At 38.6% G+C, this 16,300-nt stretch overlaps 1 protein-coding gene across 4 annotated transcripts in view; it reads left to right on the plus strand.

Annotated features, from left to right (window-relative positions):
- The window catches only part of Csnk1g1 (casein kinase 1 gamma 1), a 135,994-nt gene that overhangs the window by 72,437 nt on the left and 47,257 nt on the right, over nt 1–16,300 (plus strand). For all 4 annotated transcript variants that reach the window (XM_057766987.1, XM_057766988.1, XM_057766989.1 and 1 more), the window contains exons 5-6: nt 12,834–12,985; nt 15,244–15,478. In XM_057766987.1, coding sequence (XP_057622970.1) covers nt 12,834–12,985; nt 15,244–15,478 — 387 coding nt within the window. The remainder of the gene's footprint in view (nt 1–12,833; nt 12,986–15,243; nt 15,479–16,300) is intronic.

The following is a 16,300-nucleotide window of genomic DNA, read 5'->3' on the forward strand; positions in this document are numbered from 1 at the left end:
GGCTGTTCTGGAACTCACGTTGTTGACCAGGCTGGCCTTGAACTCACAGAGATTTGCCTGCCTCTGGCTTCTGAGTGCTGGAATTAAAGGCGTGTATCACCACCACCCAGCTCAAAAGTAATGTTTTCACTAACAAAAATCTACTACTATTTTAACAAATATGTTAAAATAAAAGTATAAGAAAAGGGTTCCAGATACAAAATAAATCAAGGTCCAGAGTCAGATATGGGTCTGTACATTTATTATTTGTTTTTGGTTCTTGAGACTTGATCTCAAAACCCAGGCTGGTCTTAAACCATGGATCCTCCTGTCTTCATCTCCCACATACTGGGCACTAAGATTACACACCTCTACTACCACACCCTGAATGTGTCTACATTTACCGAAGTGGTTTTCACTTAGTATCCTTAAGTGTTGCTCTAGGCTAACTCCTGGGCATGCCATGATATGAAAGGTGGGCACTGCACCAAGTTCTTATAAAGGAGAAACATCCTGTGACTAGCTCCACAGAAGCAGACTTAGGTTTTGAGAGTTGAGAGGAAGGAGAGAGTTATGGGTGCTTGGGCCAAGCTAAATGCTAAGAATAGAACTTCCTTCCTACTCCTTCTCCAGCCTCACTTCTGTCTGTCAGAGCTGAAGTCCTTTAATCTATATGTTAAGTGTAAACTACACAATGAATTTCAAAGATTTTGCCCCCTCCAAGTTTATAATTTAAAAATTGGTTCCATCTTTTGGATTGAATAGCTAGTTCAGAGGTTCAGAGCCCTGGTTGCTCTTTCAAAGGACCCAGGTTCAATCCCCAACATCCACATGGCAGCTCCCAACTATATCTAGCTCTAGTCTCAGCAGGTCTGACTTGCTCTTCTGGCCTGCTCTGGCACTCCATGCATGTAATATACAGATATACATGTAGGCAGAACACCATACATAGAGACTAAAAAATAAAGGTTATGAAATATTAAAAATAAATGGCATGTTAAAACTTTATTTTGGATATTAGATAAGCATAATATATTAATACATTTAATTTCACATATTTTTACTTTTAAAATGTGGCTCCTAGAAAAATCTAAAAGAAAATTCATGGCTCTCATCTGGGTGTGGTGGTTCACATCTGTTATCACAGCTCTTGAGAGGAAGAGGCAGGAGGATCAGAAGTCATGGTTATCCTCAGCTTGTAGGTGAGTTCAAGACCAGTCTGGGCTACATGAAACCCTTGTCTCAAAAAATATTTTTAAAAAATCATGACTGAACAGTTAAGCACTTTATCACAGAGGTGCAGTCCTAACCCTTGAGAATATTCTTTTTTTTTTTAATTTTCTTTTTTTTCTTTTAAGACTAGTCAAGTGCAATAGTGAGAGTGGGGGAAAGTGTAGAACAGGAGTTCAGTCTGTAACCGACTGAACAGTCAGTTGAGGTAACTCACTTACCTTCAGACCAGCCGAGAATATTCTTGATGTAGAAAAGACTGTTTCCTGTGAAAATAGTCTAATGATGTGCTGAGGCAACGTGGGTATGGGGCATTCAGATAAAATCCTGAATCTTCTTATCTTTCTATTTGTTTAGATACTGCTTACCATTTATCAGTTACTACAACCATAACATTTTTCTTTTTTCTTTTTTTTTTTATTTTTGTTTCTTTGTGGGTTTTTTATTTTGTTTTTATTTTGTTTTGTTTGAGATACAATCTCACTATATAGCCTTGACTGGCCCAGAAATCTCTTTGTAGGCCAAACTGTCCTCTAACTCATTGATAACAACCTGCCTCTGCCTCCTCACTGCTGAGGAGTATCCACTAAAGTCATGGTTCACTACACCCAGCTTAAATTATTCTTGTTTCATTTTATGTGTCTGGGTACTTCATATGTAAGTCTTTGTACCACATGCGTGCCTAGTGCCCATGGAGACCAGAAAAGGGCATTAGATCCATTGAAACTATTACAGACAGTTGTGACCCACTGTGTGGGGTCTGGGAAGAGATCCTGGATTCTTTAGAGGAACAACAAGTAGTCTTAACTATTAAGCGATCTCTCCATCCCCAATCTACCATTGTCTTTAAAGAAATTGTTTAATAGGTACTTCAAGGTTAAAGAAAACTCTGAGAGGGGCTGGAGAAGTGGCTCGTTGGTTAAGAGTACTTGTTCCTTTTATAGAGGGTCTGAGTTCAGTTTCCAAAACTACCAGTTTCTGTGAATCCAACACTGTCTTTTGACCTTTAAAGGCACCAGGCACACATGATACACATACATACATGCAGGTGAAACACTCATACATATAATGTTAAAGAAAGAAAAGAAAACTCTAAAAGCAAAACGCTGTGATATTTTCTAGTTTCACCCTGCTTTCAAAGTGAAAACTACCTCAAAAAGAACGGTAGGGAAAAGGAGGGTTGTAAAGAACTAAGAAAGCAGGAAAGTAAATGTATAACCTTTAAAGTGCATACTAACTTTACAAAAACAGTGTACTGGCACAAAGATAAAGGCATAGTGTGTGTGTGTTTAAAAGGGACAGGATTCCTTTGGTTGTGAAAAACTGGTCTTTATTATGAATCTGTTTCACATATAAATTGACTAGAAATGCTGGCTTTAATAAGGAAAACAGTTGACGGAGAACCAAGGAATTAGGACTGTTCTGTTCTTACTGTAATAAAGTGTTTTATAATCACCTTGTTCACGGGTCTCTTGAGAGCTAGAGTACTCAACACCAGCTCAAACTTGTTTGGTGGAGGAAGAAGTAAGGAAAGGCATGAGATGAGTAATAATCCTTAATTTTTAAATCTTAAAAATGGAACTTTTATAGCTTTTCTTTTACATAAACATGCTCACCAAGCCCATTAACTGTTGGACTCTAGCATCCAAACACCGAGGAGGAGTCGCCCCCAGAGACCACCTCACACACCACAGCCGATGCAAAAGCATGAGGATTTTATTAATTCTGTCATGACAGGGTCCCCCAGCATTCGGGAAGCCGAGGGACCCCAAATAGCTGGTACAGTCTACTTTTAAAGGGGCCACAGAAGCAAGGGGGGTTGTTCTTTGACTGTTTTGATTGGCTTATTCAAAAGGACTATTACCAATAATTGATTGGAGAGCTGTTGCCAGATCAGGTGACGTAAGAGGTCATTTTGACCCCGTTTCCCAGGGGACTGAACCAAAACATACGTATATGGGTAATTGTTCAGGAACTGAGTACGTGCGAGTGTAGCTGTTAGGTCCTTGGTTCCCAGGGGAGGAGGGGAAGCACTATGGCACGGAGGCTGAGAGGATTCAGAATTGTCAAAAATGGCTTCAGGATTGTCTTAAAGTCTTACAGAACCTTTGAGCAAGTTTAAATTTTTATTTAAATAAAGGAATCAAAAAAGAAGGCCTGTGATAATAAAACATTTTTTTTTTCAGTAGTAGCTAACACCAAAAACAAACAAACAAAACCTTTTTTGGGGGTGAATGGGAAGTTTGAGACAGGGTCTCCCTATGTAGCCCTGGCTTTCCTGGGAACTCGCTGTGTAGATTAGGCTAGCCTTGAACTCACAGAGATCCACCAGCCTTCATCTCCTTAGCACTGGGATTAAAGGTTTGTACCACCATGCCCAGAAATAATTACATGGAAACTGTATTCTTTTAAACACTGCCTGGGGGCGGTGGTGGCGCATGCCTTTAATCCCAGCACTAGGGAGGCAGAGGCAGGTGGAACTCTGTGAGTTCGAGGCCAGCCTGGTCTACAAGAGCTAGTTCCAGGACAGGAACCAAAAAGCTACGGAGAAACCCTGTCTCGAAAAATCAAAAAAAAAAAAAAAAAAAAATCTGTCCCATCTGTCTGCAAAGATTATCTGAGTGTCTAATATAAAAAAGAAATCTGATTACACCCATCTCTCTCTGCCTTGCCTCTATTCATTTATAGATAAGTACATTCCTTTGCTTCTCTCTATCTTGGTCTTCCATAACTCAAGAAGCTCTTTCCTGTCTCACTGGAATCTCACTCATCCTATGAAGGAAAAAAAAAGCAATTTATTGACAATCCCATTTTACAGATGAGACAGACTCCCCAAGGGACTCTGAAATAATATGACCATGTAATAACGTCAGCAGAACTCATGGAGAGGCTGGAGAGATGGCTCAGTGGTTAAGAGCACCGTCTGCTCTTCCAGAGGTCCTGAGTTCAATTCCCAGCAACCACATGGTGGTTCCAAACCATCTGTAATGAGATCTGGCGCCCTCCTCTGGTGTGTGGGTATACATGGAGGCAGAAAGTTGTATACATAATTAATAAAGAAATCTTTAAAAAAAAAAAAAGAACTCATGGAGATGTTTACAAAAGGACAAAAAGTACAAGTACATATAGCATAGATAAGCTGGACAAAGGAATAGTTCATATGCAGGGCAAGAAAGCCCACAATTTCATCATCCCATTCAAAACAGTATGTAATTTAAAACTGAAGAATTCACTGGGCGGTGGTGGCACACGCCTTTAATCCCAGTACTTGGGAGGCAGAGGCAGGTGGATCTTTGTGAGTTCGAGGCCAACCTGGTTTACAAGAACTAATTCCAGGAGAAGCTCCAAAGCTACAGAGAAATCCTGTCTCGAAAAACAAAAAACAAACAAACAAAAACCTGAAGAATTCACTTCTGGAATTTTTCATGTAATATTTTCAAATAATGGGTACCTGGAAAACTGAGCATTATACTTCTGACTTCTCACTCTTGTGAGAGTCTGATCTGAGTGTGAAACGGGGCTTCTAGCCTTCACAAATGAAAGGTTTCAAACAACATTATACAGTACTGAAAAATTAAAATCCTTACTTTTACTTTTTTTAATTTAATTTTTATTTATGAAGTGCTGGAGAATCAAACCCAGGCCTTTGGTATGCAAGGCTCTGAGCTACAGACCCAGGACTAATTTTGGGGGCATTTATATAAACAAGTCTTGAATGTAAATTCTTGGGAGATTAAAGACAAGTTGAGGAATATACATACTTTAACATTTTACACATGTGTCAGACAGCTTCAAGTCACTGTTGGGAAATGTCTGACAAAAATAACTTAAAAGGGGAAAAGGCTTACTTTGTTTAGAGGTTTTGCTTCAATATTTTTGGGGGTTTTGGCAAGGCAGAAGCATGTTGCTTGTCATGACAACCAGTAAGTGATGACAGGGAAAAGGTAAGTGTCCCAATATCACCTTCAAAATGTGCTGTCTCAAAAGGTTCTGCCACCTCCCCAAACCACCACAAGCTTTTGAAACATAAGCTTTGGTAGAACACTTCAGACCAAATCAACAGAATATAAAGCAAAACTGCTGGACTTCTAAACCCTGTTCTGTCTCTACTCCTGGGCCTACGTTCAACAGTTACTGCTGTGGTCCCGTTACGTGGGGATCTAAGCTGAGGGGTACTTACTGTCCACACACTGGAGTCATCACCTTAAACTCAGTCATGAGTGTTTGAAGGGGTCTTTTCTGCCTTTTATTCAATATATCACTGGTAATTCAAAACCAGGAGAATCTTTCTTGCACAATTTGTTTAATGTCACACTCAGAGAATCTCACTCATAGTATTATATAAGTCTTCTATAAATAATATTTTTAAAGATTTATTTATTAATATATTTCATGTATATGAGTGCTCTATATTCATACACACCAAGGGGAATCTGATCTTAATACAGATGACTGTGAACCACCATGTGGTTGCTGGAAATTGAACTCAGGACTTCTGGAAGAGTAGTCAGTGCTCTTAACCACTGAGCCATCTATCTCTTCAGCCCCTATAAATGTTTTATAGTTTAGATAGGCAAGAGTATTTTTACTCCCTTTTTTTAAAATAGGTAATTGACTTGCTCAGGGTGAGTAGAACCATCAAACTCTTAAAATCCTGAATTCTACCATCCTAGTCTTGGTCTCAAACTTTTTCTGCTACATCACATCTATTTAATCTGTGATCTAAATTTATAGACTTTAAGAGTGGTGGCATGATCTCTGGGTCACATTATCTTGTCAGAACAAAACCTATTTTTTTCACTACCATATAAGTATACAAGCCCCAATGACAGTCAGAAACACTGATGATTAGCTTGATAGATTATTAATGCAAATGACTACAAAAAATATTTTTGTTACAGAAGCACAGCTAAGGTTACAATGCTATAAATACTGTTTTAAAAGTAACACTTTTCAGCTGGATGTAGTGGTTCATGCCTGTAATCTCAGCATACAAATTTCTGTAAATTTTAGGCTAGGCTGGTCTATATGGCAAGTTAAAGGCCAGCCAGGGCTATACAGTGACATCCTGTCTTAAAATCAACCAACCAACCATCCAAATACACAAACAAGTCCTACCAAGAAATCAATTTTCAAATTAAGCCTAAAGGTTAAATACATCATGTAGGACTTAAGAAAACAACTTGGTACATATTTAGAATAATACAGAAAATATAACGGGCGGATAAGAATGTTTCTATTACCTATGAGCCCATATTACAAATTGTTATGAGAAGTGTCCCAACTGGAAAAACAAAACAAGCCTATACTGTAAAGATGTGGCTGTGTCACCAAAGCACATGGTAAAATTTGGGTACAATCAAAAATCACAGTAAAATTTGGTTGTCAGGGCGGCAGTGTTGGAAGTTGGGCTTTTGAGAGAAACTGATGACTGTTTGTATAGAATGTGCGGGGATGAAATATAGTTCCCACAAGAGCTATTTGTTATAAGTATCTGGGTTGAAGAAGTAGCTCAGTAGTAGTGTGCTTACCTAGTCTTTCTGTTTGATGCTCAGGACCACAGAAACAAATACACAGACCTATGATGTACCTTGCTTCCCTGGCCCCTCCTCTCTTTTATAAGCACTTATTTGTCCTGTGCCATGAGTTGTAAGATATCTTCACCAGAAGATGAACAAAAGCTTGTACCCATGCTCTTCTTGAACATCCAGAAATAGGATTTAAACTTTTTTTTTTGGTGTGTGTGGGGGGGTAGTCCAGACAGGGTTTCTCTATGTAACAGCCCTAGTTGTCCTGGAACTAGCTCTTGTAGCCCAGGTTGGCCTCGAACTCAGAGAGATCCACCTGTCTCTGCCTCCCAAGTGCTGGAATTAAAGGTGTGCGCCACCACCACCCGGCTATATTGAAGTTTTAATATAAATTCTAGTTTTATATCTGAATTTTATTATAGATAGAATTTGCTTCACAATTAAACAATATAGTTTTGTTTTGTTTTTAAAGAATTGGCTGGGCAATAGTGGCACACTCCTTTAATCCCAGCAGTTGGGAGGCAGAGGCAGGTGGATCTTTGTGAGTCTGAGGTACGCCTGGTCTACAAAGCGAGTTCCAGGACAACCAAAGCTGTTAGACAGAGAAACCCTGTTTTTTTGGAGGGGGAGGGAATTGGAGTCTTATTATTAGGTAATAATATAAGCAAATTACCAAAAGTTTCAGGTGCTTCTATTTTAGTTTTCATCCTTATATACATTTAAAATATCTCTGCTTAGAATAGTTACTCTTCATAATGCATTATGGGATACTTTTAGATAGCAGCAACTTGAATAGCTTGGATAGTAACTAAGCAATTAATGTTGGTATGGTAGGTTTAACCCAAATTAAATTTGTGATACACTGATAATTAACTGTGGTGTTGTAACCTTACTTCCTGTGCTATACAATTTGATATATTCTTGAGACATATGGCTTACAGGCTTTATAAGAAAATGTTTGCTCAATTTATAGGTTATTTCTGGAAAAATACTCAGTATGATGTGATATATAATCTTGCACTTTGGGTTTGTTGAGGATTTAACCTATGATTAAACTGTTCTTAAACTTTTGACTGATTTAATGAGAGACCTCACTTAAGAATGCACTGTTTCCAGAGCAGATAAAAGATTATAAAATTAGCCTGATGCGATAGTTTTAAACCTGATATCCCACTTCTCAAGAGACAGGAGGATTATTTCAAGTTCAAGGCCAACCTCAACCAGTTTTTTTTAGCCTAGATGACAATGAAACCCTGCACCCCTCCAAGAAAGACAGTGACAGAGAGATTTTAAAACTACCTTAGTTTCTGATATGTTGTGATCAAAGAATCCAGTGCATATTTGCTTTGTTCAACTTTCCTTTCCCATTTCTCTTATAATTTTTCACAGGAATTGCCTTAATTACCATGTATACAGCTTGTATTGCATTGATACTGTCCTTATTCCAGGTCTTATTAAAGAATTTCACAACATAATGTTCTTTTGTTTGTTGGTTTTTTTGTTTTTTCGAGACAAGGTTTCTCTGTGTAGCCCTGGCTGCTCTAGAACTCACTCTGTAGAACAGGCTGACCTTGAACTCTTGAATGCTGGGCTTCATAATGTTAATTTGAATTTAATTAAGCAGTGAATTGTAGATGAGTATACAAAAGAGTGAAAGATTCAGGATTTTCGCTTGTTTCCAACCCAGGGGTGGGTAAGACATTATTGTATGGTAATCTTTAACCAAGAGTAGTGGAGGTCTGTTACTACTCTATGGGTAGCCATGCAAAATACATAGGCACAGAATAGCACTAATACAGGCAACTCTTTGTACAGACAGTTCTTTAAATTATGACTGCATCTCCTGAAGAGAATTTCCTGCTTAGTAGTCCATTTTTTCTAATAACCTATGAAACTTGGCATAGAAAGCTGTCCTCACCTCCAGGAAGTCTTTTAAATAAATAATCTGAAGATTATTTCCTTTGGGAGGTATTGTGTCCAAGCTGAATATGGTGACTCACACCTGCAGCGCCAACAGTCAGGAGGTTACGTCAGGAAGATAGTAAGTTTGAGGCCAATCTGGACTGTATATAGCAAAACACAGTCTCAAATGAATAGACAAGTAAATAAGTTCAGTTGTTCCAATCTGAAAGAACTGTGTAGAAACTGGTTTGGCTGGTTACTACGTTGAGTGCTAGTAACGTATAAGTCATAAAACAATACTCTTTGTTTCTCCGCTCCAGGTGCAGCTTCTAGTTGGGGCTGCCCACCACTTCTAGTTCATCTCCACTCCTAGAAATGCTAGTTCAGAATGTGTGAAGAGAAATCACTTCATCTTTTTTTGTTGTTGTTTTAAGTTTTAGCGATGTTTCAGGCAAATCTTTTTCTAGTTATGTGCCACTGATAGGTTACATTTTAATTGCTACTCCACATGGAATCTAAGTTTAATTCATACTGATTTTGTGACCTTACAAAGATGAACCCAGGAGGTAGCTAGAAGAAAATTATAGTCATAATTTGGATTTAAAAAGGAACTAGTTTAAATTCTTCTGTATTGCAAAGATGAAAAAGCCAGTCTGCAGAAGGAAGCAAAGGAATTTGCTAGAAGTAGTAGCAGAAGCAAATACTAGATACAAAACTCTTTTTTAATTTGTTTATTTTATGTGCATTTGTGTTTTGTTTGCATATATGTCTGTGTGAGGGTGTTGGGTCCCCTGGATCTGGAGTTACAGGCAGTTGTGAGCTGCCATGTTGTTGCTGGGAATTGAACTTAGAACCTGTGGAAGAACAACCAGTGCTCTTAACCGCTGAGCCATCTCTCCAGCCTCAAGATAGACACAAAACTCTTAACTTGAACTCTTTGTGTTCTAGTGTTTTAGAGCTAGTACCTCCCTAGCAATGCTGTGAAGCCACGCAATGGTCTGTATATGGTCTCAGACATCCCAGAGTTCACTAAGGCCTTCTGAAGTTTTAAATGCAACAAACAGGAAGTGCTCATTCTTTTAAGTTTCTTGGCAGATTTTATTATTGGCATTATTGTTAGAAATTATAGACATTACCCCAAAATGCTTTTGTTGAGGTTTTAGTAAATATGGACAAAGGGCTATCTAGGTTTATCCTGAAGGGTGTTGAAAGCAAGCAACTTATTCATCCCATTTTTAAATAAGTAAACCTGACTTGGAACTTTGTTTAAAAAGAGGATAGTGTGCCTAGACTTGGAATTCAGCCAAGTAAAGGAACAATGTATTTAAGAAGGATGATCTTTGGTTTTTCTTTTTTAAATAAAGCATGTAACTGTTGCTCAGTTAGATTAAGAAAAATCTAGAGCCGGGCGGTGGTGGCGCACGCCTTTAATCCCAGCACTTGGGAGGCAGAGGCAGGCGGATCTCTGTGAGTTCGAGACCAGCCTGGTCTACAAGAGCTAGTTCCAGGACAGGCTCCAAAACCACAGAGAAACCCTGTCTCGAAAAACCAAAAAAAAAAAAGAAAGAAAAATCTAGAAACAACTCTAGAGATCTACTTTAGTGATACAATCCCCAGCATCTCAAAACAAAACAGAAAGGATGTGGGTGGATGTAAAGTCCAACTTGGGTGTGACTATTGAACAGACATCAGATCATCGGCTCTCAAGCTCTTTTGGTTGCTACATCTACTCCTGTTATTCTATTATATCTTTAAGGTACTTTGTGATTATCCTTGGCTTCTGGAGTTCCATAAGGTGACCTTCCTATTTATTTATTTATTTATTTATTTATTTATTTATTTATTTATTTATTTATTTTTTGGTTTTTCATGACAGGGTTTCTCTGTAGCTTTGGTGCCTGGCCTGGAACTAGCTCTTGTAGACCAGGCTGGCCTCGAACTCACAGAGATCCACCTGCCTCTGCCTCCCAAGTGCTGGGATTAAAGGCATGCGCCACCACTGCCCGGCCACCTGTCCTCTTTAATCAGCTCTCTTGAAAGGGCTTTTCTAGATAGAACCACCCTGTTCAGAAATTTCTGCTTTCATCTCATTGACCATTCCTATAATAAGTTGCAACTGTGCAGGTTGCTTTTTGCAATGGATGGAAGTTCTGGAGACTGGAGAGATGGCTCAGTCAGTAAATTTAAAACCAAAAGTTGAACACCCCACCTAGGTAAAAAGCCAGGCCCAGTGGTGCACACTTGTATTCTCAGTGCTGGGGAGGCAAAGACAGGAACACCACCTGAGGTTGACTTTAGCATACACACAAATGTATACACACATACAAACACCTCTGCATTGTACACATAAATACACACACACACACACACACACACAAAGTTCTTTTAGTAAGTAGGAAAAAAGAAACAATGAATGTTGGCCAGACAACTAACAGACCCTGCTGCAACTATCTCCGAGGAATATAATACTAATGTTAGGGAAATAAGCTTTTAGAAATATTTTTAAAAATCTATTAAATTGAGGATAAATTTAAAATATCCCCAAACTATCTATCATGTGTTTGATAGATAAAAGCAACTAACCTCTTTGGTAGAATGTTCTGCATTGAATTTCTCAGCAAGACTCCTTGGAAACAGCTGTTACATTTTGTGTGTTTAAAATCTTGAAAAATGACTTTGGAACAACAGGGGGAGAGGGAAAAAGACAATTCAGTTCAAATCCTGTTTCTGTTTGGAGACAGAATAAAAATAACTCGAGAATTGGTAGGCGCAAGAGTACCTTAGTAGACAATATAGACTAGGCATGAACATATTAAAATACTCAAGTTGTTTAGTATACTCAAGAGGAACAAGATATATTAATGCAGTTTATGAAATGCATTGTAGCAGTGAATCACAGTAGCTCCAGATATATAAGGACTTCCCTGGGGAAAAGGATGGTTAGATGTGCATTGCTTCTGCCTGTATTTCATTCATATAAATTAAAAAGAATGACGGCTGGAGAGAGAGCCATGAAGAACTCTTCCTGTATTTCCAGAGGGCTGAAGTTCATTTCCCAACACCCACATCTTTGAACCACCTGCTACTCCAGCTCCATTGGATCAGATGCCCTCTTATAGCCTCCATGGGCACCTATGCATAAATAAAAACCTTTAATTTTTGGTTTTGAGCCTAGCCTTTAACATTGAGCCGTCTCTCAGCCCCCAAAATAATTCTTTTAAAAATAAAAAGATGAAACTAGGCAGCTCACATCTTTAGTCCCTGGCTTGGGAGGCAGAGGCAAGCGTTTCTCTGTGAGTTTGAATAGATTAATATATACATGTGTAGGGTGGAAATGTTGTTGCTAGGTGAGATAATTTTTTGAATGTTTTCAGCTTTCTAAGTATTTACTGTTCTCATGTGGTATCATTTACTGAATATATTGTTTTTATAATCCACTGTAAAGAGGAATTCATTCACAAGTTGCTATTTAGGTGAGAAAATCCAAATTTTTTTAGCTTCACATATCTATAAATTTCAAATTTGGAGATAATGGAGGTTTTGAGATTTTTTTCCCTTTTCCTTTCATAATACTTAACAGCAACCAAATGTTAAGTGTCTGCTGGTTCCTAGCTGAGAGAAAACAAAGCCCTACTGAGATTCTGTGTGAAAATAAAGTCAGTTGTGCTGGCCTAGGGCCAGATGGCACCTCTTTGACCTAGCCTCTTCAATCTGAATTCTCCAGGGGGCAGCAGTTGCAAACAACTCCCTTTGGCTTTAGCTGTAAGCACTGGCCCAGCTAATGAAACCAGCTAATGTAACAAAGTCTGTTAGCCTGGCTTTGAGCTCAGTGAGGCTTCCCTTGAACCTTTTATGATACTGCACTTTCAGTCATCCTTTGGGAAGAATAGTTTACACTCTGAACCAATAATGGAAAGGAACCATTTTCTTTTATATAGTAGTGGAAATGCCCTTGGCACTCTGGTATTAAATAACTGCTTATTTGAACATACAGTGCAGTGACTTAGCCTTTTCCACCAGTAATGGTTCCCATTGAAGCTATTATACTCAGTTTAACTTTTCCAAGAGGAACTGTGAAAGGAAATTGAAATCTCACAGATTACACTTCGTATTATAGTCATTGCTAATGCAGTTGTCTTACATTTTGGTTTTTGTGTCTCCCACTCTATACCCCATTTCCCCCTCTGCTTTCAGGTGAAGGCCTCCCACAGGTATATTACTTTGGACCATGTGGGAAGTACAATGCCATGGTGCTGGAGCTCCTTGGTCCTAGCTTGGAGGACTTATTTGACCTCTGTGACCGAACGTTTACTTTGAAGACGGTGTTAATGATAGCCATCCAGTTGGTGAGTTGATGTGCTATTCCAGAAGATAAATAGATTCCTTGTTCACATCCTTATGGGCCTTTTGCTGATGCATTAGCTATAGTGACATCTTAATTAGTTTTTACAGGCTTGATAGCATTTTAGGAGAATCTGGCAGACTTCTGAAGGGAACTATTAAAACCACTGCTTTAGCTGGTTCCCTTGTATAATTTGGTCACAAAGACTCTTGACCAGTATGTAACATGCAAAACAACTAAGGTAAGTTCTTAATCACACGACTTAGAGGGTTACAAAAGGGCTGAGCAGAGTCACAATGCATCTGCAGTTTACTCTATTTTAAGAATTTGCACCTTGAAGCAGAACCTTTTCTGTAACTGAAGTGGAGGAATATAATTTACATTAGGGAGAAAGGGAGCAAATAGGTGGAGTTGTACACATTCAAGTAATTACTTCAGAATTTTATTTATAGGTCTTAGGCACATAACTGTAAGGTTTTATCATGCCCTCCTTCTCTCACTGTTGAAATCTAGAAAAGATTAAAGGTACTATCCCCTGCACTAATCTTTATTCAAGATCTCGTGATTGAGATGTTTAATTCATTGATGTATTATGTACTTTAGGGCCGGCCAAGAAGCTTTGCAGCCAAATTACATACTAGTTCCAGCTTAAGCACTTAGAATAGTCTCTTTGAGAAGTTCTTTAGACCTTCAAGAGAGAAATTCAAATGTTGGGTTTTGTTTTGTTTTGTTGAGATCCTCTTGCTTTAGCCTCCTGAGCGCTAAAGTGAATGTGTGCCACTGTCAGGTACATCGTCGTTCATTTGAGGTAGTGACGGTCTCACCACACCGTCATCTAATAGCAATTTGGAAACACTTGAAAATTGACCAAACTCTAAATATTTAAGCCTCCCTTTCTACACTAAGTAGAAATGCTTTATAGATATAATTATTTAATGAAATTTGAGACAGTGTTACAGTTGCTTATTTCAAGCTGTGGTCACTATAGCTTAAACGCTGCGTGTCCTCCTTCGGCTGCCAGCCAGCTATCTGATGTTAGGTTAGCATTAATTTCACTCAGCCTCTGTTTTCTTACTTCTGCAATACCAAAATTGGGGTTAGAGAATCCTGAGCAACTGAAGACAGAAAGTGTAGACAAGTCTCAGCACCTTTGCAAGTTACAATATATAAAGTAGTATCATTTTAGCCAAATTTACTGTCTCATTTTTATCTCCTAATCTTAATAGTTGTGATATATTTGTAACTAAAGGTACTAGGGGTGGGGTGTTCTGGAGATAGCAGTTAAGAGCAGTTACTACTCTTGCAGAAAACCTGAATTCAGTTCCTAGCACCCACATCAGACAACTAACATTGGTTATAACTCCAGTTCTAAGCCTCTGGCCTTGTGGGCACACATAAACAACTGGTACATGTAAACTCATGCATACAAATAAATAAAATGACAAACAAACCTTAAAATGCAGTTTCAGTTTATAAATCAGTAAAGTGGGAGATAAATAAGAGACAAATGAATTTTGTTGTTGTTCTTTTATTTTTTGGAGACAGGGTCTTACTATATACCCCTGGCTGACCTCGAACTCTCTTATGTAGACCAAGCTGGCCTTGAACTAATGGAGATCCATCTGGGATTAAAGGCATGCACTACTACACCCAGCCAAGAGATGAGTTTTATTTTAATTTTAGTTTCTGAAACCTTATGCTGAGTCAGGGACAGTGGCATATCTACAGTGCCAGCTACTTAAGAAACGCAGATAGGAAGATTGCTTAAGTTCAAAACTCAAGGGCTAGCTAGACAACAAGTAATACAGAAATCAATGAGAAGGAAAAAGTAAAACTGAAAGAAAATTGGGGGGCCAGTGAAATGGCTCAGCAGGTAAAGGTGCTCGGCACCAAGCCTGACAACCTAAATTCAGTCCCCAGATCCACATGGTAGAAAGAACTGACTTCTTTCTAGAAGTTATCCTCTAACTGCCATAGCATGCCCATGAATGAATGAATGAATGAATGAATGAATGAATGAATAGATAAATCATCATAACTTTAAAAAGAAATATTTTGGGTCAGGCATAGTAGCACATGCCTTTGATCCCAGCCTTGGGAGGCAGAGACAGGCAGAGTTCTGTGGTTCCAGGACAGCCAGAGCTACATAGTGAGAACTTGTCTCAAAAAATAAAAAAATAAAAATAAAAAAGGAGGGCCCAACCCCCCCACCCCTGCGTGCTTATTTCAAGGTATTTCCATTATTTTCTTTCTTTCTTTTAGCTTTCTCGAATGGAGTATGTCCACTCAAAGAATCTCATTTACCGAGATGTGAAACCAGAGAACTTCTTGATTGGCCGACAAGGCAATAAGAAAGAACATGTAATACACATAATAGATTTTGGACTGGCCAAGGAATACATTGATCCTGAAACCAAAAAACACATACCTTACAGAGAGCACAAAAGCTTAACTGGAACTGCACGATACATGTCTATCAACACGCATCTCGGCAAAGGTGTGTTTACAGGGGCAGGTCATATGAACAACTTTGTTTTCCAGTAGCACTTTATTGTGCATTACATTGTGCGTTACAACTTGTACTGTTTGTTGCATCATAAGGTAAGTGACTTTTTTGTACTTAGATTGAGATGGTAAGTTAGTAATGTTTCCAAATACCTTCATACTGATGGATTCTTAATTCTTTCAACTGTTTTCTGATGCTTTGTTCCTCAGCAGTTTAAAAACTTCAGTTATTGCATCAAGGTAGTAGTATTTGAGAGGGTTTGATAATGACACTTGTATTTACACGTTTGACTCTGTATAGGAGCAGACAAAAGGAGAATATCCGGCTTGTGCCTGTGTTAGTGAAGAGGTTTCACTAAAGCATGGATTAGGGGACTGAAGAAGTGGCTCACCAATTAAGAACACTGACTACTCTTATAGAAGACTAGGTTCAGTTCCCAGTACCCACATGGCAGTTCACAAATGTCTGTAACTCCTGTTTCAGGGAATCTGATACTCTGTTCTGACCTCTTTGGCACCAGGAACACACATGGTACACAGACATACATTCAGGCAAAATGTGACTTGAATAAAATGTTTAACCCAGTAGGTCATTCCATGTGGTAGTTATCTTTATTATTCTACAAGGTATGTTTTGAACATCTACCCTCTGTGATAGTAAAGTACTTCATCATCTTGATGTGCTGCCATTGCCACTAGAATTATCTCCAGAAGGGGGTTTCATGAGGTCCAACTGTTCTTCAGGTCAAATCTTAACATGTCGTAACATTTTGTTTATTCTCTCCATTTTGGAAAAGAAAAGAAAACTCTGTGT

Source organism: Chionomys nivalis, chromosome 4 (assembly GCF_950005125.1).
Source record: "Chionomys nivalis chromosome 4, mChiNiv1.1, whole genome shotgun sequence".
Taxonomy (NCBI): domain Eukaryota; kingdom Metazoa; phylum Chordata; class Mammalia; order Rodentia; family Cricetidae; genus Chionomys; species Chionomys nivalis.